The 27,781-nt window shown below is 41.9% G+C and overlaps 1 protein-coding gene across 4 annotated transcripts in view; it reads right to left on the bottom strand.

Moving 5' to 3' along the window:
• Window positions 1-5,445: 5,445 nt before the first annotated feature.
• TNFAIP3 (TNF alpha induced protein 3) overlaps window positions 5,446-27,781 on the bottom strand; it is a 32,569-nt gene continuing 10,233 nt past the window's right edge. For 3 of the 4 annotated variants that reach the window (XM_053288990.1, XM_053289000.1, XM_053289006.1), the window contains exons 3-9: window positions 18,908-19,098; window positions 17,110-17,257; window positions 16,353-16,523; window positions 16,062-16,242; window positions 13,285-14,201; window positions 9,812-10,041; window positions 5,446-8,411 (exon numbers count right to left, since the gene is read on the bottom strand). In XM_053288990.1, the coding sequence (XP_053144965.1) occupies window positions 8,127-8,411; window positions 9,812-10,041; window positions 13,285-14,201; window positions 16,062-16,242; window positions 16,353-16,523; window positions 17,110-17,257; window positions 18,908-19,098 (2,123 nt within the window). In that variant the 3' untranslated portion in view covers window positions 5,446-8,126. The remainder of the gene's footprint in view (window positions 8,412-9,811; window positions 10,042-13,284; window positions 14,202-16,061; window positions 16,243-16,352; window positions 16,524-17,109; window positions 17,258-18,907; window positions 19,099-27,781) is intronic. The other variant, XM_053289015.1, reaches the window with a different exon arrangement.

Below are 27,781 nucleotides of genomic sequence, written 5' to 3'. Positions count from 1 at the left end.
TTTGCCTCTACTCTATGACCCTTGACTTGACTCCTCAGGTACTTTCTGTCGTGAGTTAGTCCTCTTCCTTTACTCTTAGAGAGTAGATGGAAACATTTCTCTCTCCCTACCTATTCATTATGTAGCTGATAGATAGGACTAGGTCTTTCCTATCTCAAATGTACTTCACTAATAAACCTATTTAGTTTAGATTGTACAACAATCTCCATGTGTGTTCTTTAAATGACTGCAACAACTGAACTCAGCCCTCTACTCTGTAACTGGAGTGGGTAGCTTCTTTTGGTGCTTTACAAAATAATTACAAACCCCAACAAAAGAAACAAAGGCCAAGGTCAGATACTGTCCAGACTGAAGAACCTGTTCTCATGATGGAGTGGGTGTGGATAAGTACAGAATATATGGTACAGGCACTCACACTAGTACCCGTACCAGCACAGGGTCAATTATGAAAATGTCTCCCTCACTTTTTGGAGGGATAATTGTGTGATTCAGGTTTCTATGCATGTGGGTTCCCAAGACTCCTCCCCTCCTTTCCAAAAACAGGATTGTCAGCTCAGGTGTCTGAATTGGGTGTATGAAACCTGATTCTCTATTATACCAGTCATTCAAGTGCACCCTTTCCCAAAGAGAAAGGGAAATACCAGCATATTTAAAATGCTTGATTTGTGGTTTATTCAGACTCGTCATTTGCATGAGGGACTTCAGCATGATATGGAACCTGTCTTGTGACTGAGAGATATGAGTAATCCCTTTTGCATGGCTGAGCAGATAAAAGTCAAGGGGATTTGATGTAAAGAAAATTCTTTCAGCAATGAACATCTCTTTTTCATCGATTGTCATATGCGGTATTCAGGGTTCACTAACCAATAACATAGCTCTCCATTGTTGTCCTTTAAATTTTTCTGTTGCGCTTCCTTGGTGCAGCCAAGATCATGGGAAGAGCAGAAGGTTGTCTTCCATTGGGTAGAGGACACAGGATTGGATAGAATGGAAGTTCTTTCTTGAGAATCCATTTATGTGGTTGATTGGGCAGTGCAGGCCTCTTTGGAATTGGGTAAGATCCAAAACAGACCCCCAAACTGCTGCTCTGACTCTTAGGTTTTGAAGGGACAGGGTCTACAACAAAGCACTTCCAGAGCATAGGAATCATGCCAAAAAGTAGTTGAGCTTTTGTACAAGAGTGCCTACACCTCAGAGGCTAGTGCTGTTTGCATGCTGTAACTGGAAAGATATATGTGTTAGTCAGGATATCACTCAGTGTCTCCAGATTAGCAACTAAAGTGTTCCGTTCTGGACCCTTAAATTTTTTTTAGGGAGCATTGCTGTAGTTACATTGCCATTATTTTTATCTAGGAATTTATCTTGTACTCCATTAAAATCACCTTCCAAGATAATATATCCCTTTGCTTTTTTCCTCTACAAGTGCCATTAATTGTGCATAGAATATGTGATCTGATTCATTAATGCAACCTTCTGACCTGCTAAATTACCAAACACAATAATATTATCTCCATTGATTATCTTTGATTTTTTCTTGAAGTTTCAAAAAACCTTTTACTATTGCAACCCCCTTTTCTTATATTGACTCCCTGATGGCCCTCCTTATCCATGGTTTCCACATATCTGCAGAAGGATCTTAGAGACCCTGTTTCATTATCTTTGGTATTAAAAATAAGCAATTTTTGGCTATTCGCGGTTCCTGGCCCACCTGAAGTGACTTCCGGTGGCATTTACTGTTCATGGAGACAGCATGGAGCCATTTTGTGGCTTGTGTTTACAAACACACACACACAAAACCCATGAAATCAGCAAAAAATCAGCCAATTTGGAGGTTGGGGGGGGCATTGCTGGAGAGCTGGAAAGTAAGGTACTATGCTGTTCTACTTTTACTTCTGCTTCCCTAGCATTTTTATTTTTGGTGATTTTTGGCAGTGGGGGTGGGGGGCGGGGGGCGGGAAACTGCAGGACCGTAACCCCCAAATTCCCATAGAATTAAGGTTTCTTTATTCATGGTTACTGTATTCATGAATGTAGACAAGAACAGAACCCATGCAAATAACAAGGGTCTCTTGTACATCTCATTTTAATTGAGCAAAGTGGTGCTCTTCCTTCTCTTATACACGTTTTTTGTAAAAATACCATACCATTCTTTTATTTATGCAATAGATGAGAATGTGTTAATGGTTTTATTACTGAATTAAGTCCTTTAATGTTCAAAGTTTTTTTTTTTTAAAAATTAACCATTTTAAATTATTCAATAGATTGGGATACAACACTGGTACATCCAACAATTGTTTAGCTTCTGATGAAGCTTTAACAATCCATTCTGATTTTACAAACTCATTGGCTGACATCCCAGACTAGCAGTGCACTAGTTTAATAGTGGCTGACATCCAAATGAATGCTGTACCATTGTGAAAGGAAGGAACAATGATTTTTTTTTTTAAAAAATCTCCCCTTTCCTCTTTGCTGTCAAACTTGGAGTAGTGAGGACATTTTCATTGCAGAACCCTGATATAATCCAAGGTTTATGCTTTGTGATATGAACAGCAGTATCATCAGCACATTGCATCTTATCCACACAGGCTTGAGCTCCTTTCCTTTCCAGTACCTTTTAGTACTGTAATAGCAACTGTGATCATTCAAAGTTTGGAGCATTTATTGGGCTAATGCAATTTTAAATCAATGCTGGCAGTTTCTGGTAAATGGATATATACTAAATGAAATAATTTCGGATTTCCTTTTTAAGAAGGACATTGTAAATAACTTTTGAGGTTGTGGGCAGGTTCAGAGGTAACAGCAGTTCCTGAGCACCCTAGGAGTGCCTGCAAGACTCTACTTCTGTTGCAGGTCCCGATACACTGAAATTGCTTGTGTTGTCCAAAACCATCTTGGGTTCTTGGCATATCCTGCCCTACCCCCTCAGAGAACCTGAAATCTGCCACTTACAGTTACAGATGTTGAGTTCCATGAGGGAAATAGGCTGAAGTTGATGATAGGCTGAAGTTGGACGACATAACCAATCTTGGCATATCAAACTTACAACTTTTGATATACTATAACCTTTTGATATGTGGAGGGGGAATGGGGGGCACACCCCTCAGGTGCCGCCATTATATGTGAACCTGCCCTGTATCCAGTATACTCTCCAATTTTTTTCATCTGTGTGCGGAATGAATTTTGTTCTGGGTGGCAGTATCAAGGCAGTATGTGCGCACATGCATTCAGAGTGAGGCCTTCCTGATTAAACCTGAGCGGGATCTAAAATTCACTGAGCAGCCATCAAAATATGTGTGGGCGCATGCACATGCACTCATTTTTATCACATTTATCAAATCATGAATATGATTTTTTTAATCACATTTATCAATGTTCCTTAGAGAGAACATTGCCTGTATCTCCTTGGGAGTGTGCAGTTCAGACCTACTATATTTTATTTTTATGGTAACTTTTATATTAAGAGTTATTCTGTTACTGTTTTCTTAGATGTGCTTTATGCATTTGATTGTTCTGTATTATGGCTAGAATGTGCAATATGCTCCTTTGTTGAGGAGTGTACATTATGGTATAAAAGTTTGCAAATAGGAGCAAATTACTACTTTAACATGGGATTTAAAAAGAAGCATAAAAAACCCAAAATCTGAAAGAAGGGAGAGAAAAGAAGATAGATGAGAGAGTAGAGATGTCGACGAAGAATCAATTCAAACAACAGTAGCCAGAAGTATGGCTGATGAATGGAAAGGAAAATACAGTGCCTTGGTTTTAAGCATTTAAAAAATAAACATAATTTGATACTATAAAAGGCATTTTATTTCAATAAAGGTAAAAAGGGAATCCCAATGCTATAACATCGTTGGGCACAGTGGGGAATGACTTGACTAGCAAGCCAGAGATTGCTGGTTCAAATCCCCACTGGTATGTTTTCTAGATTATGGGAAACACCTATATTGGGCAGCAGCGATATAGAAAGATGCTGAAAGGCATCATCTCACTGCGCGGGAGGAGGCAATGGTAAACCCCTCCTACCAAAAGAAAACCACAGGGCTCTGTGGGTGCCAGGACTTGACGACACTTTACCCTTTAATGCTGCAACAAGGTCAAGTACAGGCAGACCTCAATATTTGTGGGGGTTCTGTTCCCGGCTGCAGCCATGAATAACCAAACTGCAAATTTTGAGACATTGGGGGCTATGGGATTTTGGGGTTAGGTTCCTGGTTAGCTTGAAAATTGCTAAACATTGGTGAAATTTTTTGGTGGGGGGGGGACGCATGAGGGGGAGCTCTTTACTATGCTTTGCTGCTCCCTGAGGTGCATTATGCCTCGAAATGCCCCCAAACCAGCTGAAAATAGCTGGGTTTGGGTTTTCCCCCTTAGAGCCATTTTGAGGCTCCAATAAACAAAATGGTGGCTGGAAATGACCTCCACAATCATTTCTGGCCACCCTGACCCACAGATACACAAGGTCAGCGTGGGCTTTTTCCTCTCCTGTGCATGCTGAGGTCTGGTGTCTCCCCCCACCCGCAGCCATGGATACGTAAATCTGCAGATAATGAGGTTTCCCTGTTAATCATTTTGAGAAGCAATCAGAGGGCAGTAGGCCAGGTCTTATTCCTGCCTCTCAAAGTAAGCTAACAGAGAGTCATGTTGATACAGCAATTGTGTGCTCACATTCTCGCTCATGATTTTGGTTGGCATGGCAGATCTGGAGAGCTGGTCTTGTGGTAGCAAGCATGATTTGTCCCCTTAGCTAAGCAGGGTCCGCCCTGGTTGCATATGAATAGGAGACTACATGTGTGCGCACTGTAAGATATTCCCCTTAGGGGATGGAGCCACTCTGGGAAGAGCAGAAGGCTCCAAGTTCCCTCCCTGGCATCTCCAAGATAGGGCTGAGAGAGACTCCTGCCTGCAACCTTGGAGAAGCCTTTGCCAGTCTGTGTAGACAATACTGAGCTGGATGGACCAATGGTCTGACTCAGTATATGGAAGCTTCCTATGTTGTTCCTATCTGCTCCTCTATTCTTCACTGGGGGTGTGGGGGTGCTGATTTGGTTCTGAGGCCTTCAGTTGCTGATCTCTATCTTAGAGCCCGAAGAAAGGAACACCAACAAACAACAAATAAATTCTTAATTGGAACTTTATGGACCTGAACCCAGGAGCAGAGATGAAGCCTCCTTACTCACTGTTGCAAATTCCCACCTAAAACATGATCAAGAGGTCAGAGTAATAAAAACATATTCTTGGCTTGAATCTTTTACCTGCTTCCTTCTGTCTGGACAAATGAACAGTGCTTTTGGACATGATATCATTAATAATTTGTTATGGAGTGGTGCTGCCTGCCCCTCCCTCCCTAGCAGGGCAGATGCATGAGCAGGCACCTGTGGGCCACTCTTGCTGGACAGGGGTGGATGTAGTTCTTTCCTAATAACTGTAAATAAAATAATTCAATTCTTTAAATAATTTATTTTTATTATCGGATTTCATTTTGCAGTTATACAATTACACAAGAGTTTTGAGGGGGGAAACGAAACAAGAGTAAGTTATTGTATTAAAAATGTGCAAATTTCAAATTGCACTTTAGAAATAATATAAATATTTTAACATTCACATTTAACCAAATTAACAAAATTACATCTAGAAAGTTCAATAGCAATAGGCAGAGGTTTAAAATGGTTTGTGATTAAGGAGAGATCTAAAGAATAATTATATATATACACACACACACACACACACACACACGTGTCAATTTATGTCCACTCCTTTCATAAGCCATTCCAGAAGTATGAGGCTTGTGGGCAAGGAAAGAAATGAAGAGCTGAACTGCAGGGCTCGTGATAACTGTTTCTCTTAGTACCCAACACAGAAGGACACATGCAGATCTGGCAGACAGCACACCTTGAGATGATGGTGGAAGGGCAATCTACTGAAAGCTGATCCCAAATACTATTGAAATAAATGGGTTCTGAGCAGGAGCAGCACTTTGCAAATGGCACTCAATATACTCCTTTCCCATAACAGATGAGACCCACTCAGACATCTGTCACGGTAGCAGTCAGATATAGAGGAGGGCAGCAAAGAGGAAACTGGGCTGAGCTCCGTGGTCCCTTTTTGCCAGCTCCTGGCCTAGCCAGGACAGTGAGAGGCTTGCAGCTGGACAATACAGTATGAGCGTTGAGTGCAGCAGCAGGTGCTCCGCCTGATTTCCCAATTGAATCCTGCAAGGATCAGGACAGCTCAGTTCCTAACTGGATCCTAACTTCAACGCCAGACAAAGAGGAGAAAGCAGCATGGAGTACCCCTGATATTGTTTTATTTGGCAACAAAACAAAACCATTCACAGGAAACGTACCCATTCACTCAAGATGTTTGGCATGAAAGGACCTATCAATGCAGAAAAAGACCAGACCACCACCTCCTCTGTCAGCCCTGTTCTATTCAAATCAGTATGTGTCAACACACATAATGAGCCCCTGGTGGCGCAGTGGTAAAACTGCCGCCCTGTAACCAGAAGGTTACAAGTTCAATCCTGACCAGGGGCTCAAGGTTGACTCAGCCTTCCATCCTTCCGAGGTCGGTAAAATGAGTACCCAGAATGTTGGGGGCAATATGCTAAATCATTGTAAACCGCTTAGAGAGCTCCGGCTAGAGAGCGGTATATAAATGTAAGTGCTATTGCTAGTGCTATTGCTATATTTAAGGAAGTGTTTGATATGTTCTGATTACTTTCCCATATTGAGATACTTGGAAGGAACAGAAACATAGCCAAGCTCTTTCCTAAATTTTGACCATCTGGATCAGCAGATAATGAGGTCATACTCATGACCTCTGGTGGCCACCGCAAAGGGCTGTGGGGAAGGCAGGAGCTCACCTGCCTTCCCCAGTGGACAAGCAGCGGCCAACCTCCCTTCTACCACACCACACACCCATGAGTGGCAGCGTGGTGATGGCAAGATCTGGGAGTGGGAGGACTCCCCTCACTGCATCCTAGGGTGCCCCACGCTAAAAGTGTGCCAGCTGCTCTCCTTAGAGCAACCACCACACTCGGCACAGCTGCTCCTTTCCCCCAGCTTGCTGCTGGAAATGGTGGCAGGTCTGGGGGAAGTCTCTTCACCAAGCAGTGATTGCCCAGATGATAGCCTGCTGAGGTTAAGCAAACCACAGAGTCGCTTAACCTCAGCTAAATGCCAGGTTACAAAGTGAGGCTAGTGCAGTCTAGAACAGCTGGGAGCCCTCCACTCCTGGCGTTCCAGATGACAGGAGCTGAATGGGGTAACCCAGGAGCCATGTGTGAGAACAGCCTCATAATCTTGTTCAAACAAGTACATGCTTTTGATTGGAGAGACACTGATCAACACTGTTAGCTAATCAAGTTCTTAAGGGGTTATTGCTGTCCCGCATACACAAAGGGTTGGCTTTGGTTTGGGAATATTAAAAAACAAACCAGCTACTTTAAAAAGGCAACCAAGGAGAAGTTAAATATTTGTCCCACTGTTTTGTAATAACCTTGTTTAATTCTTAATTTCTACCAGATTCCACATTAAAGAGAAATCAGCATTTTCTAGGGCAACCAGCTTCATGCTGTATGATGGTTGTCATGCAACAGGCTCTTCATTCCAGATGTTTGGCCAGGTTTCCTTGTAGTCCAAACACACAGTATTTGGAACAGGTTGCAGAGAACTTGCGTTTTAGGCAGTATAAAAATCTGAAGGGGAAAAAAGGAGGTAGCAGCAAAAAGGGAAAGCAAAGCACAGTCTATATTAATTGCTTCAGACTGTATGTTCAGCTCATAACGAAGTCTGAAGAGAACGGGGAAAAGGAGTTTGTTGTCAAGTATTCGGTATGCATTTCCTGCAGTATTCATCTGTACTGAAATCAAACTGCTTTTCTTTCCCAGAATGAAGAATTCTGGAGCACAAAATTTATTGTTCTGTGTGCCACAATCTGTGCAAGAGTGTGTGTGTACACATATGTACATACATATTTATGTATATGTGTACAAAATTCAGCTTATTGTTTTCCTCCCAAAGTCACATGTCTTTTTCACACACTGAACAGACCATGCGCCATGGCAGGACAATTGAGTGTTTTGGATGTAGCACCAACCAGCAATTATTCTTCCTCCACTCTCACTAACCATAGATCTGTTTGAACTGGTAGCATTCATTGCAGTAGCCGTTACACTTGTTATTGCCATAATGATCACAGGCAGGGGCTCGGCACTGCTGTTTTGGAAGCTCGTCTGCTGAAGGGTCTCCTCGAAGTCCCCTGGGTGGTGGCCGCTGATGGGTGTGGAGACATTCTTGACACAGTTCCCCATTTCTGGAGACCATGTTATTCCTACAAGAAGCTACGGCACACTTCCGTTTCTGAGAGCTTGGAGTCATCTGGCGTAAATCTCTGCCTTGTCCTGTTCGCTGAAAATAATAAACACATTATCATTTCTAATTGTAGCAACAGCCCTGGCCTTTACTGGCTTTCTGGCTATACTTTTGCTACTTTAATGAATGCTAATGCTTTGATTGACAGGGAGGTTACCCTGATAAAGCAAGGGAGGGGAAATTAACTGTAGATGCTTGTCCTTTTAGGTAGAGAACAGATATACATTGTTTCTAACCATACTATTATTTTTTATTTATTAATTGAATTTATATACCACCTAGTATAAACATCTCTAGGTGGTGTATAAAGTTAAAACATAAAATAGAATACATTTAAAATCATAAAAAGATAAAAATCATAATAGATAAAAACACATTATAGTTTAAAATATACATTTTAAATTATACCATACAAGCATCATGCAATTGTCTAGACAAGACCAAATCTTTACAGTGTGTGTATATAACTAAGAGGCTGTTCCCTTCTAATTAGATAATAAAATGTGCATCATAAATATGTTTGATTTTTCTTGAAAGTTCTGAAAGTGGTACCATTAAAAACACAGTCACATGGACCAGGTTTTCTAAATGTGTTCAGTGTTCAGCTAACCAAACTGAATAAAACTCAAATTTTCCAAATTGACTAAAGGATGGGTTTCCCCCTTGCATAAAACTCATATATTTTCCATCCCATTGTATTGTGGCAAGGTACCACTAGTAATGGGGTGATTCACTGACTACTGAAAACAGAACTAGGAATAAGTCACTGAAAATCATTACAGAAACAATTGCATGTAATTGATATGGCTGTAGCTTTATTTTGACTCAACAACAGATTGGGATGGGGTGTGTGTGTGTAGTCTTCACATTAGAATCCTAGACAATAAATTAATGACTTAAAAATGGATGGTTCCCAAATTTAGAATGTTTAATGGATTACAGGTCGAGTATCGCTTATCCGGACTGCTTGGGACCGGATAGGTTCCAGATTTTGGGCTTTTCCGGATTTTGGAATCGTCCATAAATGCAGACAGTGAGGCAGAACTCTCGCGAGAGTCCCAGCGGCAAAAAACAACGGCGGCGGCAAGGAGGTGGGCGAGTGGAGGAAGCTAGTGGAGGAGGCGGGAGGCACCAGTGGCGGCAGCGGCGAGGAGGTGGGCGAGCAGAGGAGGCGGGAGGCGCTGGTGGCGACAGGATGGCCTGGCCCAGCAGAAGGCAGTGAACAGGCCTGGCCCTGAGGAAGGCGGCTTGACTGCAGTTTTAAAGTAAGCTGAGGCTTTTAAAAAAACCAAAAAAACGGCATGGTGTCCGGATTTTATAGCATTCAGGATTTTGGATGTCTGGATAAGGGGTACTCGACCTGTAATGAACATTTCTTGGGAAGAAGGTAGGTTGAAGGTTAACAGTTGAGGAATGCTTTCCATAAATTCACTGACCTCTGATTGTCTAACTAGTTGATCTTCAGTCCTTGTGGCTTCATGCAGCCGCTTACTCTGTGCTTCAATAAAGCATTTTTGACAATATCCCTCAAGCATTGTGCTTCCTATGGTGCCACACTCTTGACCCAGGCAGGAAACTGTGTTCTGGTATACAGCAGCTGAGGTTCCAGAATGCCTTGAGGTAGGAGAATTCCGCAGAGATCTTCGGTGATGAAGTAGTGAAGCATCTGTTATGACAGAACAGGAAGAAAAATGTTCACTTCAATGATCAAGCAAACTCTGAAGGCAGAGGCAGTCACAGAGTCAAGTGGCCTGTGTTCCCCATCCCTTGACTATCATTAAAATACAATGATGCATAAGCTGCAATATTCAAAAGCACAATCCCTTTTTAAATATGAGATAATAGGTTGACTGTGTATTCCCTGGCAGGGCTCCTGTACCTTATAACAGCTGTGGCGAGCAAACATTTTATGGAGAGACAGTGATGGGATCAGTTCCACCTTCTGAATGTCTACATGTCCTGCAACTAAAACAGAAAACAACAGAACCTGTCCAAGTTCTGCTCATGACCTTCGCTCCTCCAGCTCCAATACCCTCAGCTATCTGAAGGTCTCTTGCTCTCAAACAATTCTGCTCTCTCTTGCTGCTCACTTTTCATTAAGTCTTTGGCACAAGCCCTAATCCCCATTAGGGATGTGCACGAAACCAGTTTCGTGCACTCCTGGGAGGGTGGGGTTGCTTTAAGACATGAGAGGGTGTCCTTGCCTCCCCCACCATGTTTTCCCCGCCAGCGCTGCTGCCAAAATTGCTGCGGCAAGGCGGCTGTATACCCTCTTGCCACCCTGGTCAGCATAATACTGGAAATGGCTGGCAGCACTGGCAGGGGAAACGTGGTGGGGGAGGTAAGGACACCCACCCTGTGCCTTAAAGCAACCCCCTCCCTGCCTCCGAACCAGTTCAAACGCCAGTCTTTCGAACCGTTTCAGTGGTCTGCCGAACCGGTTCATGCACACCACTAGTCCCCATATCTAATTGTAACTAAGGTAAAATATGAGTAGTAAAATAGTCTTCCTCTTTTCCTCCTGCTTTCATTTCCCTTCCTTTCTCTCTTGTGTCAGTATCTAGCTTGTAAGTCTGTCAGGACAGGGACTTGTTCTCTAATTCTTTGAAAAATGTAATGGACATAGATGATGCTACAGGAATGACAGACAGACACACAGAGATGACAACCCTAACAAGCAACAACGTCCACTTTCAAAACACTGTTGAATAGTGGTGAACTAAGTTACTCAATAAATGGTTGCTTTCATGCGAGTGACAGTTCTCTATTTCTGATCCATGAGTAGTCCCTAACTCCTTAAAACCCCTGCCTTCCAACTCTTCAATCTACACCTAATTCAAACTTCCCTCCCTCCACTGTCCTGCTTCACTCCAATGCTTGATTTCCCCTTCTTTAGAACCTGAATTTTGTACTGTTAGATGAGCATAACAGGAGTTCCGTGCTCGCAAAAGACTACTTCAGAGCTCAACCAAAGTGTAGCCAAACATGCACATAGAGGGTGAGTGATTTTCACTGATCTCCCTTCCCTATTTGTTTGCCAGGAATATATGCCTGACGGCTGTGCAGCCCTCAGGGACATATTTCTGGATGCCAAACACCACTTTAAGAGGGAGGGGAGATCAGTGAAAATTGCTCTCCCCTCCTTTGTACGTGGTATGCAGCTCAGCAATGCTCTTGCTGACTCTGTAGCAGCCCCTTGTGAACATGAAGATCCTGTTCCACCCTCCTAAAACTGCAGAAGATTTGAATCAATATTTTGTATGATATATGTTTAAACAGAAGATGGTTTCTTTTGGGTGAAGAGTACCTACTGGCAGTGTTGCCAATTAGCTGGTTGGAAAGATGTTTGGAATGATTATGTTACTAATCTAAGAGGCTTTTGCCCAACAATTTTTAGGCTTTGTAAAAAAATAAACAAGACATAGAATATCTTTAGAGTTGCTATGAATTTTTATAGAATTGTCTTTTAATTTTTCCCTCCAAGTTTGTGGTTTGCCAGCAGATCAATTGTGCTCAAAATATTAAAGGCACAGCTGATGATGTCGCACATCCAACAGAAAACTCATATTTGCTTCATCCCTAATTTTATATTTTAAATTAAATTTGTAGACTGCCCCAAAATTCCATCTCTGGGAGGTTTACAATAACTTTAAAAAATGAAAAGCTTAGAACAATTTAAAACCATAGCCAAATTAAAAAAGCTTGGGTGGGGGAAAAAAGAGTCTTTAGGGACTTTTAAAAAGTTATCAAAAGAGAGTGCATTCCAGAGTCTCACAAATAAATGGATCATCCATCTGAAGCTAGTCTTGTTGGATTTCCTCCCTAGACCAAGCCAGACCCACAAAATTTGCCAGGTTTTATACATTAAACTCTCAGCCACAGGAAGTTATTTCCACCTCCCTATGCACTGATCTCTCAGAGAAGGACCATTTTTCCCTGGCAGTTTAAATGCTTGTTGTGCTCAATACCAGACTGACCATTTACGTATTTACATTTAATAACTCACTCTTCCTCCAAGGAGCCCAGAGCGGTGTACTACATACTTAAGTTTCTCATGAAGTAGGTTAGGCTGAGAGAGAAGTGACTGACCCAGGGTCACCCAGCAAGTATCATGGCTGAATAGGGATTTGAACTCAGGTCTCCCCGGTCCTAGTCCAGCACTCTAACCACTACACCACGCTGGCTTAAGTAATGGATTAACTGTATCAGACAGCAGCTACACAGGATACCACAGAACCCATACTATAGTGACACACTCGCTTTTGAATTCAAACTACATATTTTGTTCAAGCAAGAGTCTGGCTTAGAAAACCAGAATCAACCTCACGTGTCCCAGTAACAAAATGCATCCCCAGTATTACAAAGTGTGTGCAATTTGGGATTCTCTTGTCTATCTCAGAAACTTTTGAAAAGGGTTGGAATTTGATGTTTTGTAAAATAGTCTGAAGTTACAAGCATTTCTGCAGCAGCTTCATGTTCCACATTGTTATCAGAATCACAAACATTACATAGGAAGCGACCTTATACCGAGTCAGGCCATTGGTCCATCTAGCTCAGTATTGTCTACACAGACTGGCTGTGGCTTCTCCAAGGTTACAGACAGGAGCCTCTCTCAGCCCTATCTTGGAGATGCCAGGGAAGGGACTTGGAACCTTTGGCAGGCAACATGCAGGTGCTCTTCTCAGAGCAACCCCACCCCCTGAGGGGAATATCTTATAGTGCTTACACATCTCACACATGTAGTCTCCCATTCAAATGCAAACCAGAGTGGACCCTGCTTAGCAAAAGGGACAATTTATGCTGCTTCACTCTGTTTGCATTTGCCCTTCCTTTGAAATTTCAGGTGGAACAGAAGCTCCTTCCACCTGGATGCCATGAGGTAAAATAAAAAGTGCATTCACTTGCTCACCTTTATTCTCCCGGTACTCAAAATAACACAGTGTGCAAAAGCCTTCATTCTGAGGAGTCCCAAAAAAGTGGCACGCAGGTTTCCTACATTTACTGCTCCCCTTCCACTCTTCAAATCTTTGGGGCTGAATTTGTGGGGGTGCTTCCACCAGATTGCTGCCAGCTGTTACCTGGCATGAATGTTGAAGGAGGCTCTGTGATAGATGGGAAGGATCTGATGAGGATCTCTGATGACCTGAAGGCACAACACCTGAGCTGGCATTTGACAAGAGGTCTCTAGTCCTTTTGAAGCAAGTACTGCACATGCCATTGAAGGTCCTATTGGTATCCTTGAGGCAGAATTCACATGTCATACAGCCTGAATGTCCTGGGTCATTTGGGTTATTGCAAGGGTCGTGTTCCCTGGAGTTGTAGCAGCGTTCGCAGAATCCGTTACATTGCACATTCAAGGTGAATGGGCAGCCTGGGGTCCTGCACTTCATTGCAGTGGTTTCGCTGTACAGAAAAAGGCTTGGGGCTGTGGGGGGCGCAGAGCGAGGCCCTGTCACTGGGTCTTCAGGTGTCCGTACACTAAGCTCACGGTGCTCCCCCTTAGGTGAACTGGATCCACTCGCCAGGGGTTTCTCAGACCCTGTTTGGAAGTTCTGCCTCCTCATCTTATTCCTCTGCTGCCTCTGTTCAAAACATTCATGGCAGAAGGGCTGGGTGCTTACGGACATGTAGAAAGGGCAGTTGGGAGTTTCACATTTTGCCTCCACAAGTGAGAGCTGGGATAAGGACAATTCCAGTCTGTTCCTTGCACCCGTTTCTCTTCCAGCGGGCTCAACATTTTCTTGCCACTTCTTGTATTCATGCTGCACAAGCTGAAAGTAATCCTCCACAAGATTAATCTCTCTGGGCAAGTTGCCTTCATCCAACCTTCAAGACAAAGAAACAAGGAACTGGTAAAGGTAACAAACTTAACATACTGGAAGAAAACTAGAAAGGAGAAATAGCTGCTCTCCTATATCATCAAAAGTGTATCATTAAAAGCTGAAGTTCCTATTTTTAAATGCAGGGTATTGCTACCTAACATAAGCGGGGAAAGGGGAGCAGGGGAGAGGGTACCATCTCCATGCTTCTGGAAAAGGAAAACTGCCTGCACTAGTCTTTCATGTAACTTTTAGTAATTAACACCACCCTGTCTCAGTACTAGGCTGGGGATAAGCAGGGTGTGGTCCTTTTAAAGGGCCCTTCACTCATTCTTGCACTCAGTAGGAGCTGGACTGGAAGACCTCCAAAGTCCCTTCCACCTCTAAAATGCTGTGATTCCATGAAGCATTCCTTCACTCCTCTCCCAACTGCTGGATCTCTCTCCCATTACATGGAAAGCATTTTCCATCAAAACCCAGCGTTGACAGCCCGCACGGACATATTCCTGCAAGTGACTAGTCCTTTAGGAGGGAGCAGGGAGTAGCAAAAATCACATGCCCCTCTGCTGCTGCTGGATTGTGAAAGAAGGAAGAAGCGCAACCAGGCTCTAGCCACTTCTGTTGCAGTAGCAGTGCAGAGAATGTGAGCACTTCTTTTTAATTCATGTTGTTCTCTGCAGCGAAAGCTGGTGCTGAAAGGCAGAGTAAACATTTTTTAAAAAAATATATATACACATTTTTTAAAAATAACACATCCAGAAAGAGTGTTTAGCTAAGCCTTTTTCTCTTCTCCTCACTCATGTGCTAGTTAGTAATGTGTATATCAGATTCTGGAAGTAAACAGGCATAATGCTCATCAGCCTAGATCAGAACTTAGCCTTGAATTTCTCTTTTGAGTTCCCAAACTGCAATTAAGAGTAGGAAGCTATTCAAATACTAATACAAAACCTTATTAATTTCCACAGGCCAGCAAAACAGGAAGCTATTCCATATTGCACCAGAAAAACAATGGAACACAAGACAGCTGAAGCAAAAAGGATGATCTAGTCATGGGAATACTAGCTTTGTGAAGCACTGGATATACTGCAGTGAATAGTGCTGGACTTGGATCAGTGATCCAACATCATAGGAATGTTGTGAGCAGAAAATAGAGTAACCTCATCCTGCCCTCAGCTCCCTGGTGGAAGGATAGGATACAAATGTGATGAATTGCCTGAAAAATTATTTATATATTATATACATTATATAAACGAAATCATATAATTTTCAAGCTGAGGCCTTTGAAATGTTCGCTAGATCTGGATTTTCTTTGAAATGTTCACTAGAACTGTATTTTCAAGAGTGAATCAAAGTTTTTTTGTACGTGTTTGGTAGTGGACACTTTTGAATTCTCCAGGACTAAATGTGGCACTGTATGATCCCCATCGTCCACTGCATACATCAGGGGAGGCTCTTCTGTGTCTACCTTCATGTCATCTGGTGGCCACCCAGGGACGGGCCTTCTCTGTTGTCGCCCCGAGACTTTGGAACGTGCTTCCCATGGGGCGTGGTCTCCCCATCTCAAGCGGCTTTTAAAAAAGAGTCTAAAGACTTATCTTTTTACTCGGGCCTTTTAGCTTTTTAACTTTGTAACTTCTTAAATTTTGGATTATTTATTGATTTGTTTTAAGCTGTTTTTTAATATTTAATTGATTTTAATGTTTTGTTATTTGTTGTGAACCGCCCTTAGACCTTGGGTAAGGGCGGTATAAAAATGCACTAAACAAATAAACAAATAAATAAATGCAGAGAATTCACTCTCTGAAAAGAACACAAAGAATACCTGGAAGCAAGAGACTGAATACATTACTCAAAGCATTAGACTCACTTTGCAGCATTAATGAGATTTGTTGTCCCAGGGTCCCAGCCTTGCACAGGAATTTCTATCACCATTAGGTAGTCTCTTAACAGCTTTTCTTTCTCCCTTTCTTCAGAGTCTGTTAGAAAGTGCACCTTCAAGTCTTCAAACTGGCCTCTTTCACAGCTGACCAATGGGATTACCCGGAATTCTGTGGAAAAGGAAACATTGTTCTTATGGAATGAAATGGGGACAGTCACAGACATAACATAGCAGTGAACAAAAAAGTACAGAACACAGGAATAATCTTCTGAGACCTACCTGGGCCACTGTTATTCAGAATGACCAGTGGTGTGAAATGCATACTGTCATAGGCCAGGATGATGGGATAGCGGTAACACTCTTCTGCTGGCCAGTGAAGAGGCAAGTAAATCCCACCAATATTCAGAGGTGAAAAGCTCGAACCCGATTGCAAGCTTCGAAGCATTTTATCTATTTCAGTTGAAAAAGGAAAAAAGAAGTTTAGTTAAAGACAAGTCTGCAGCCAGTAATAGACCAAATAAGATATTTCTGTTTTGATGTCTACATTATCACAAAAACATCAACAAGTTTTTGTGAGAAAATATTAAAGCTACAATAGTTGCTATAAAAATAATTGCTGTTTCCCTGCTAACTGAGCAAAGGGGCACCTATTAAAAGAGGTGATTCTCTTTATTTAGTAGGGGGAGAGCAACTGGCCCTATCCAGCCCAAATGTGTGTTCAGATTAAATGATTGTGTGTCTTCCTGTTCCTATGAATGGCAGGTTCTTCTGCCAAGCTGTCAGTTTCCTTTCTACCATAGTTAAACGGCATTAAAACTCTGTTCCTAGAGGCATGGCCTGTCTCACACTAGAATGTGCCATCCATTGGGCTTAGTACTTCTAGAACACAATAATCTTTTTGAACAGCATCATTCAGGGAAGTCAGTGTGATATGGCCAAACAAAAAATAGGCAATAAAAATAAAACAAAAATGTGAAGTTTTTTTTAAAAAAAAGATGCAATCTTAATGTTTCCTGTTAAATCTTTGAGTGCCTACCTGCAACAATGATGATAGGTCGCCTTAAGATGTTAACAAGGACAAATATATGGATTTCTTCCAATGAGTTATATTGAAGCCCCCTGTGGGCAACTGATGTTTCTGCTGATGCCATCTTGATTAGGTTCTCCCATTCATCCTCCCAGTTCTAATGGGGAAAAACAAGAGATATCAGTTATTATGCAAGATTAGAGTCCTACATGCCAAAACAGCTTGCAAAAGTATTTTTCCTTTGCTGCTTCTGAATTAAGTTAATTTATATTACCTGCATTCTAGCTGTATGGAGCCTGAAAGACTATAACTGATTAGTGGCATAACTACAGATTAAATCATGCAGTGGCTCAATAATGGCATAGTGTTCCATGGGTGCTTTGTGCACCGCAGACGCTGCTATGTCTTCCAAATGCAAGTTGTGCTAGATAGCACTTGCGCAAATGCTGAAATCATGTGAGGGAGTTGTATGATCACATAGCCATTATTTCCAATGGCCATGCTAACTTGGCAAAGAGGCACCTTTTAATGTGGTGATTCTCTTTATTTAGCAGGGGGAGAGTAACTGGCCCTGTCCACCCCCAGCACAGTACCTCCAGTGACTGTTGCTGGTGTCTATCTTATGTTTCTTTTTAGATTGTGAGCCCTTCAAGGACAGGGTTCCATCTTATGTGTTTGTTATATCTTTGTGTAAACCGCCCTGAGTCATTTTTGGAAGGGCGGTATAGAAATCGAATGAATGAATGAATGTGATTGTGCAACTCCCTTGCATGATTTTAGCGTTTGTTGCTTGGCATGGTATGTGAACCAGGAGTTTTTAATCAGAGCCAACCATATGGGCTTTTGAACTACCCCTGTTGCAGCCTGGCAAATAAACCCCCAAGCTTACTAGCTCACAACAAGGTTTACTTGATTGCTTACCCACACAATCTATTTTCAATATGACATGCCTTTAAAAGGGAAAGAAACCCCTTCTCAAAAGGTCTTCCAGTTTACAAAAGCTTCTGAAACTGATTGCCTGAAGGAGATTCTGCCTCACCACAGTAACCAGGTATGTAGTCATTTGCAAGCTTAAAAAGTGTAGGACTGAGAAGCAATTCTGTTGCTTGAACTTTATTCCATCTTTACTTCTGTTACACTCTGCCAGAGAAGGGAGGGTTTACTGTCAACTTGGGCTGTTGCTTTAGGGTAGGTTAGTGAGGACAGAAGAGAACAGGACTAAATATACAGAGGGCAATTTCTGTTTTAACCAGCATGTTGCATCCAAAAGCCAAGAGACTGTGAGCCCTTTGGGGACAGTATTCCATCTTATTTATTTATTATTTATCTGTGTAAACCACCCTGAGCCAGTTTTGGAAGGGTGGTATAGAAATCGAATAAATAAAATTAAATAAATAAATAAGAGGAAGATGCACCACATGGCAGGATTCTCTGCAGAAAAGTCTATGCCTATTTACATTTGCCTAAGAGAGGAGATGAAGTTTTCCCAAGAGCATCTTTCCATAACAGGAAGAATAGGGATATGCCATCTTTTGGAGACGTGGGTGGTCCATGGAAATCACCCATCTCTGTGAAGGTTACTTAATTTGGAAACTCCACAGTAGTGAAACTCTTTGTTAATAGATTGGGCAATGCAGTACAGTTAATGCAATAAAATGTTTTAATTGGTTGACAGCCCTGCAATTTTACTTTCTTAACTTGTTTTGATAATTGCTTCCCATCCTGTAATTATACACAGGAAATCAAGATCAACCCAACCATATGAAGGTTTGAAACATACTTTGCTACAAAAATCAGACTGACTTACCCTAGTGTCATAGCAGAGTCCCGTTGCCACAAACTCCTGTGATTTTAGTGTCTCTCGTTGCCAACGCAGTTTGAAGTTACGTGTATCAACTTCCCTAAGTGCACTAAACAGGGCTTTTCTCAAGACTAAGTCAACATCTTGGACACCCCACATGTATTGGGATGTAGCATGCATCAGACAATTTCCATCACCTGTAAAAAAAGACAATGGGATAGATTTAAATATACATTTAAAAAACAACAAAACACAGGTCATATGTAGTGTACACATTTCAAATTAGATACTTCAAAGATAAGAGCTCCATATGAACATATGAAGCTGCCTTATTACGAGTCAGACCATTGGTCTGTCTGGCTCTGTATCTCAAAAAGATGAGATATAAATATTTTAAGCAAACAGATCTGCATTGACTGTCTGTGGATCCTCAGGGCTCTCTTTAGACAGGGGTTTTCTCAACTTTACTTGGAGATGCCAGGGATTGAGCCTAGGACCTTTTGTATGCAAAGTATGTATTCTGCCACGGAGCTGCAGAGCACTACCTCCATTCTATATTAATTAATTTGTTATTGCCTAGAGTGCACTGCCTAGAGATGTACATATCAGGAGGTATAGAAATATGACAAATTAAAAAATGAATAAATATATTTTTAAACTGCCTTTCGTCCAGGACCCCAGGCAGTATTTTTTTGCATTAGTTTTTTTTTTTGCATTAAAAATGCAAAACATAATTAAATTTTGCATTTAAAAAATGCAAAACATATAAAAAGGACAATAAAATAAGTGGCTGACATCCAGTGCAGCATTACGATATCAGATTAGCTGCTTTAAGATCAGCCACTTGTGGAGTTTACGGGGGGGACGGGACATTTTAGCTACTCTCTCCAAAAGTATTTTTTAATTTCCAGGAAGCACAAACCTCAGTGAGATATTCCTGAAAACCAAAAAGTACTTTTGGAAGGAGGGGAGAGTAGCAACAATCACTCCTACTCCCCATACACCCTGCTGTTCTCAGCTCTGAAGCAGCCTCTCTTTGAAGGCGAAGGTTGTGCTCCACCCCCATAATGCTATGCTGGATGTTAGCCACTAAAAAGAAGAAAATGACAACAAAGCAAAACAGTAGCTGCTAAAACCAGGCACAGCAGGACAACCACATTCAGCAGGCCAATAGTTACTGCCAAAAAATTTGAATAGAGCAGTTTTCATAGGCCTGCAAAAACCAAGGCAGCAGTGGGAGCATGGGACTTCATAGAGAAGTTCACAATCTTGGGGCAGCCACAGAGTAGGCTCTGTCCTGTGTGGATGACAACTGTGCTTCTGCAGGCATCCATACCATATGAACTAGTGATGGTTTTGGAGTTCCACGGAAAGAATTAAAGCTTCCCAGGGACCATCCATTCTCCAAACACACAAGAGAGGAAAAAAGGTGCGCATGCGCGGGGGGAGTGTTTTTTTTGTCTATTTTTGTCCACTATTTTTGTCCACTACAGTATCCTCTGCAGCCTGGGAACAAATGGTAAGAGTCAAATATTCTTCTATTTCATTAAACTGAACACAGATTGGGGATTAAAATATTATGCAAATCACTGGATCACTGTTCTAATCCAATGACGCTCTAATGACTAACATCTATTACAGATGAAAAGGTTAATCCTCATAAAAGACACTCTCACAGAGCATTCAGTGCCGGTTTGTGCAGGTCCTATGAGTTTAATTTTTGGCCATTTCTCAAAGGTTAATATGCTGGTTTCTTCATATTCAAGGAGAAAAGTATCTTAGCTTTCAACACAACTATAAAGCTCAACAAGCCATTTAATTAGTGACATGGCTAGATGTATTTCCCCATACTTCAATTCCATTTACACTAGCCCAGCAGGTAGGGACTGAAAATATCCTGGATGCCACAAGGACATAGCTTCCTCTAAGGTGTTCAGAGTGCACATAATCAGCACTAGTCTATACAGGTTTTGCATTTCCTTTCCAGAGGAGTTACAACAAATGGGTAAACAAAAGAAAAATCAAATACTTTGTAAGAAATTGTCATTTTAAATTTTCCTTCATTATAGCCTCAGTATGATGGAAATAAAAAGGCAAATATTCTTGACCAGTCACCCCAAGGACTAGGCATTTTTGTTCTTGCTAATTAAGATATTTGTTTGGAATCTTGAGAATTTCAGTTTTCTAATTCCTATATAATACAAACATGCAAGTTTCTAGCTCTCATGGTTGCAAAGGAAATCCCCACAAAATAGATTGTAATGCATGCCTGGGTCTAGCAGTATTTCCCCAATACAATCACTCTTGCTGCACTATGTATGCACTGTAAGGGCTTCTCCAAGGTTGCAGGAAGGAGATGCCAGGGAAGGAACTTGGAACCTTCTTGCTCTTCCCAGAGTGGCCCCATCAATATCCTGCAGAGCTCACATGTAGTTTCCCATTAAAATGCAAGCCAGGTCAGACCTTGCTTAGCAAAGAGGACAATACATACTTGCTACCACAAGACCGGCTTTCCTCCCTAAACTATTGAACTATTTATGCAGGGGGAAATCTTGAAGCAAAGGACATAATGACCTCCCCCTGGAAAGGATTGCCTGAAGTGTGTGAAGAGATAAGCAAATGGAGGCTGGGACTGCAGAAAGGGAGTCCAAAGTCTGTTTCAAAGGAGCAATTCTGCCCTTAAAAAGTTGCCTTTTACTACAGAATTGGAATCTCCCTTGCTTCTTGGCAGGACACTTCTTGACAAAGGGGAGGGCTCCCCCTTTTAATGTTGCTGCTGCAGTGACATCAAAAAGATCCCCAGCACAATTCTGATAAGAGTAACTTTGCATAAGAGGGAGGGGGAGAATTTTAACCAGCATATTACACTGTGGAAAGCTTCCCTTAAAAGTAGCTGCAATGAGGGGAATCTTTTCACCCTGCTCAGTTCCTCCTGTAAAGATCACAAAAGTGGGGGCAGGGCCCCATTTCATAAAGGAGAGGGGTGTGTGTGAACTGTTTCATGAAAGGGGCTTCCCATTATAGCTGCAATCTCAGATTGTAAAAGGGACACAAAAAGCCTACAGAAGTTAACTGGATGTTTTGGGGTTGCTGTTTGGCCAAAGGTGGGTCAGGAACAGAAGAGGCCTTTGCAGCATGGAAAGATGATTACCTCAATTTGATTTCCCCCCTGCTTTTAAACAGCCATTTATTTGCACTGCAGTAACACATACAGATGGTTTTCATTCTGTTTAAAAACAAGACAACAAATGCCTGAATTGTACCTTAATAAGATCCCATTTTTACACTCCTCCTGACCAGACTGCCAGAGGTCCAAATGTCTGAGCATAACTTAGACGTAATCTAAACCAGTTCAAGGTCGAAACATTTTCTATAATGAGCCAGATACTTAATTTCACAAAGCACTGTGTAAATCCACTCCACTGCTGTGAATTCCCTTTCTGAATCATATTGGAGCAATCACATTAAAAACAAAAGATATTGAATGATATGATTCATGCAAGGATTAAAAAAAACTCATGACATTGACCAGTCTGATTTGCAGTTGTCTGGCTCAGCAAGAAGAAAAAATGGCCTACAAGTAGGACAATCATCATATCCTGCCAAAATTTTCCCTTTGCAAAATCTAGAGCAAAGATAAGAGTGCTTTTTTTTCTTGTGTGTTCTTGCTTTCAGTTCTTTATTGAGAACCACCAGTTCAAAATTCCCTAAGCAGCACTTGGAATTCCCCAGTATTAAGATACTGCCTAGCAATTGAGTAACAGTTATTGTACTTCTTGTTCTGATGTGGAGACATTTGAACTGTAAAGTACACACTGGACTTTCCAAGTGGGTGTGGTTAGGGTAAACTGGAATGCCTATTCATTATAGAAGTGAAATTGCTAGTCAGTAGACTTTGGAATTTTAAATGACATAGTTTCAATCCTTTTGTTTAAAAAAAACAAAACAAAATCAACAACAATGTTCCCTCCTCATATCCTCGGTGCATGAATCAACCTAATTTCCACAACTACATTTTGTACACCTACGTTACAATTATTTGTTATGAAATCATAGGTGTATTTATTTAAATCACAGGAAATCATAGGTGCATTTATTTCCTCGCTTTGGAAAAAAGGACAATCAACAATGTGCCTTCTAAAGATTCATCTGCGATTGTAAAAATGAAAAATTTCAAGTGTTTTGGCTAAGATAAAAAAATGTCTTTAGACATTTAATGTATGGCATAAATAATGCCCCCCACCCCCCAAAAAGTGCACAGAACCTTCTGTACACACAGCTCTGCCATTATATATTCTTTTGAGAACTTTTCATCAGCCAATCAGCCTACCCCTATATAAGGTGCACTGCCGCACACCCAGCCACTGCCATATTACACGGTTTCTTCCATTCCTCCTGGGGTATACTAAAAGCATACGCAGTCAGGGAGGAACAAGGAAGACTTAACAGAAAGCTGATGGTGATTCCTTATGTTCCTACAAAGCTGCATACATAGAAGGCCATGCATGTGCAATCAGGTGCAGGGGCGTAACTATAATAGTGCAAAGGGAGACAGTTGTCTGGGGGCCCACTGCCTTGGGGGGCCCCCAGAGGCAAGTCACATGACTGACTCCCCCAGCCACGCATCCGCCCGGGCTTCCTTCAGTTGTATTCATCCTCTGAAACTGATGCGAGTGTTAAGACCTGGAGCTACCAGAACAGCATGTCTTTCCCTAGTACCATTAAATGACTTGCATCGTCCACAATTTACAAACCTTTTAAAAAAATAATTTAGGATGATGTTCTATTGTGGCACATAGGTTATCTCTCTCTCTCTCTCTCTCCTAACTATGCTTTTTAGGAGCATAGGTTATATATATATAGATCAAATATATATATATCTATATCTCCTATGCTTTTTGTTACCACTATTCAGCCTCATTTAAGATTTCTTTACATCATGAGCTGAGCTTCGGGGGCGGGGGGAGGCATTTTAAAATCTTGTCTCTGGGCCCACTCCAACCTTGCTACGCCTTTGATCGGGTGCCTTTCCATGCAATTTTGTCATGCTATTTGATCATGCAATTTTGTCAATTCTTATGTTGCTTTTCCATTCTCAAAAGGCATGGAAAAAAGCTTCCTTAGACCATGTGGAGGGGGGATTATACTGAAAACTGTTTCACAAGAGATTTAGTGAGTTACAAGCCCATTTCCCTGCTTTCCAAGATTCATCCCAAAATCCAGTTTTTATGCTTCTCTCTTTGTTGTTCTCTCACTGCTTTGAAAGATGAAGAGATCTCCTAATGCAGGAAAGCAAGGGAACAGAACTACAGACTAGTGGCTTTCAAACATTTAAATAATGTGGCACATTAAAAGGCCGTTGGGTCCCACCTGTCAGTTCTAAGTTGGAAGTTATAAACTTCTAACCCTTAACCTGGAAGTGAAGCCTTCTTAACTGCTTGTGCTGCATTCTCCCTCACACTCACTGTTGACAACTAGCCCACTCAAAATACTTCCACAGTCCAATGAGTTTGGGAACTAAGTTGGGAACATATGCATGTGCACTCGTGTGCATGTGCACCTCCCTCCCCGCCCCTGAGTTCTCTTAGCTTTGTTTTAGTTTTGGTAACATTTAGCCCATATTAATTACAAACTAGCCGACCCGCACAGAGCATCTGCGTGCTCTTAGGGGCCGGCTGTTCCCTCCCTCCTGTCCCACTCTCTTGCCCTCCCTCCCCCTACCCCACTATCTCTTGCCCCCTCCCTCCTGCCCCTCCCCCTCTCTTGCCCCCTTCCCCACTCTATCTTGCCCTCCCTTCCCTTCCATTCCTCTCCTCCCTGCCCCACACTCCCACCCGCACTGATCAACTTACAGCCGGACCTCATCGCTGCCACAGCCAGGTCCTCCTTACCGAGCGGCGGAGGGCCAAAAAGGGGCCCATTGCAGCCGTTCCTCCTCCCAAGCGGCAAATTGGGGAGTCCCGCTGCCTGTTTCCCTCCCACCCTAGGCTGCGAGCTGCCGGGTCCTCCTTACTGGGTGGTGGAGGGCTGAAAAGGGCCCCACCACCGCAGTTCCTCCTCCTGAGAGGCGAACTGGGGAGTCCCGCTGCCCATTTCCCTCTGGCCCCAGGCTGCCTCACTCGCTTCCCCACCCCCTTGCCCTCTCGCCGGTGCCTGGCTGTCCCGCCGCTGCCTCCTGCTCCCGGCGGCCAGGCCAGGCCGGGCCACCACTGCCTCCTCCTCACTTGGGATGGCATGGCCTCTTGCCCACAACTCTCGCCCAAGGCCGGGAACTCTCGCAATGTGTCGCGAGATTTCCGCCGCCAAATCCAGGACATGCATGCCGGCTAAGAGAATTAAATATATAGACAGCAGTTTGCATGATTAGGCTACTGGAAAATTTGGGAGATAAGAAAATGTGATGAACTAATAATACACAGAAACTTCTATCTATGGGTAACTGCAGACATTTTAGGAAGTAACAAAAAGAGGATGTGCGAATGCTGTGCACATCCTCTTTCTATGCTTCTGATGTAATGTCTGAAGCAGCAACCTGTGCATGTGCATTCAAGGTGGTTTCCCACCCCAGAGGTGAGCAAGTCAATACTGGAAAACTGGAAATGGATCCTCACAGGTATCAACTGTAGAAAGAAAATGTGCAACACACACATCATCTTTTTTGTATTTCTATAACATTTGAAACTGAGTATTCTTCCTCTCCCTTTTCCACTAAAATGCTCATTTAAGAGGATAAATTGGAATATCTACCATAGCTGGAAAGAACTTAGCTATGCAAATTTAGGATTTCATAAGCAGGTAGAATTTTTCATCTGTCTATGACTCAAAATAAAACTATAGGTTTCAGGTACATATTAGAATATAGCAATACTAATGTAAGGCCTAACTTGAGTTTTGTACCACACTGTACAATAGGCGCACTGTTAGAAACCTTGCAAGACATTTATAAATAGCTTTAGCATTGTCCTGTGTAAGTCTCCTATATAATGAAGTCTGCAGCTTTACAAACCACGTCCATCCCCTTTAAATCCATCCTCCAAACTTATTAGCTTTTTGGATCTTGGTTACTTCAGGCATGCCCAAGACCTTGGACATTCCTAGTGGGATTTTAATATTTCCCTCCTTAAAAAATAGCAAACCCTCATACTATATCACAAGCTGCTTTTCAAAATCCCTTCAGTTTCAAAAGGAGTGTTATAAAATATGGAGGGTTGCCGATCAAAACACAGAAAGTTCCTTGGGCAGGCAGAACTAGTTGTGTTGTCTTTGGAGAATGACTATTTTTATTTCTTTAAGCCTATCTTGAACCATCAAGGCCTCCACATTCTATGTTTCCTGCAATGAGTGATCTAGTTTTCTTCCATATTTGCCTATACACCTTACCTAGGTTGTAATTCATCTGGGAAGGACTCATTTCATTTATTCAATTTAGACAATACCTGTACAGTAGTGATCACAGCAACACTTTCCTTCTATTCATAACTAAAGTGGCAAATCATGCATCATGATAAATGCAGCTGATTGTTTTTAATATATTAGAACAGTCATGTCAGAGACGATATAAAACTCAATGTAAAGCGGGGGGGGGGGAAGGAGACCTTAAATTCCACAATGGATTCTAGTTCCACAACAGGTCCCTAAACGTTTGAAACTGGAACACATTGATGGGACAGAATATCTGAAGGCATCTTATAAATCCTATTAACACTTGTGTGCTGATCTGAAAAATATTGTGAAAAAGAATCCTACCAGGATAGATATAAAACACCATCTAATATTCTTAACTTGAGACTGATGGTTCTCTGCCTGATTTCACAAGAACCACATACGTATCCAGTGCATTTCAGGAGGCAGTTTATGTTCATAGGGTGTACAAATTCATAAGGTCTATCTACATGAAACGTTTGAACCGGCTTGTTTGTCTTTATGTTGAAATGTCTCTTTTCAAGCATTCAAAATCAAGGAAGGTGGCCTAAGCAAATGTAAACATGGACTCTGGAATGCTCTCCCAGTGGCCATTCGTTCCTCGGACTCCATCACGGCTTTTAGAAAGCTTGTAGAGACTTGGCTTTTTACCCAGGCTTTTACATAATCATTTTTACTGCTGCTTCTGTGTGTTTTTATTTGTTGTATTGTTTTTATGCCTGTTTTTATACTTTTTAGCTTGATGTTTTTATTGTCTTTTTATTGTATGTTTTAACTTTTGTAAACCGCCTTGGGGTTGTCTTTTAACGAAAGGAGATATATAAATGCAAAAACAAACAAACAAACAAACATTCATGTATGAAGTACCACAAATTAAGATGTTTGTGTAGAATGGCTCACCACTTAGTTATAGCAATTCACACACTAGCACAACCAGTTGTGAAAGTGACCCACTAAAGTGAATGGCTTACTGCATGATCACCACCACTTCATAGAGCCATTTAAAGTAGCCTTTGGCTCTTAAACTGGTTTGAAGAGACTATTTTTTCTTAAATGGGGCCCAAATTAATTTTAAGTCCCATAAGCTAATGCCCAAATACAATGCTCAGACTCCTTGGAAGAAAGGTGGAAAACTATAATGGAAACATACATAAATTCAATACAGTAGTTGCATTAATAAAAGGTAACATTGCAGCCAGTTGGTTCCAGTTCCCAATAAGATAATCAGGGCAGTTTTGGATGCTGTGAGGAAGTACCATGAAAACCAGGGAGGAAATGCACGAATCACCATTTCAGATCACACTGGGATCTCCAAAAGGGGATATTCAGATTACTTGTATATCCTCCCTGGGTGCTTAGGAACATAGGAAGTTCCTTATACCGAGTCAGACTATTGGTCCATCTAGCTCAGTATTGTCTACACAGACTGGCAGCGGCTTCTCCAAGGTTTCAGGCACG

The sequence above is a fragment of the Hemicordylus capensis genome, chromosome 1 (genome assembly GCF_027244095.1).
Source record: "Hemicordylus capensis ecotype Gifberg chromosome 1, rHemCap1.1.pri, whole genome shotgun sequence".
Lineage (NCBI taxonomy): Eukaryota > Metazoa > Chordata > Lepidosauria > Squamata > Cordylidae > Hemicordylus > Hemicordylus capensis.
This window is presented reverse-complemented; position numbering and strand designations above follow the sequence as displayed.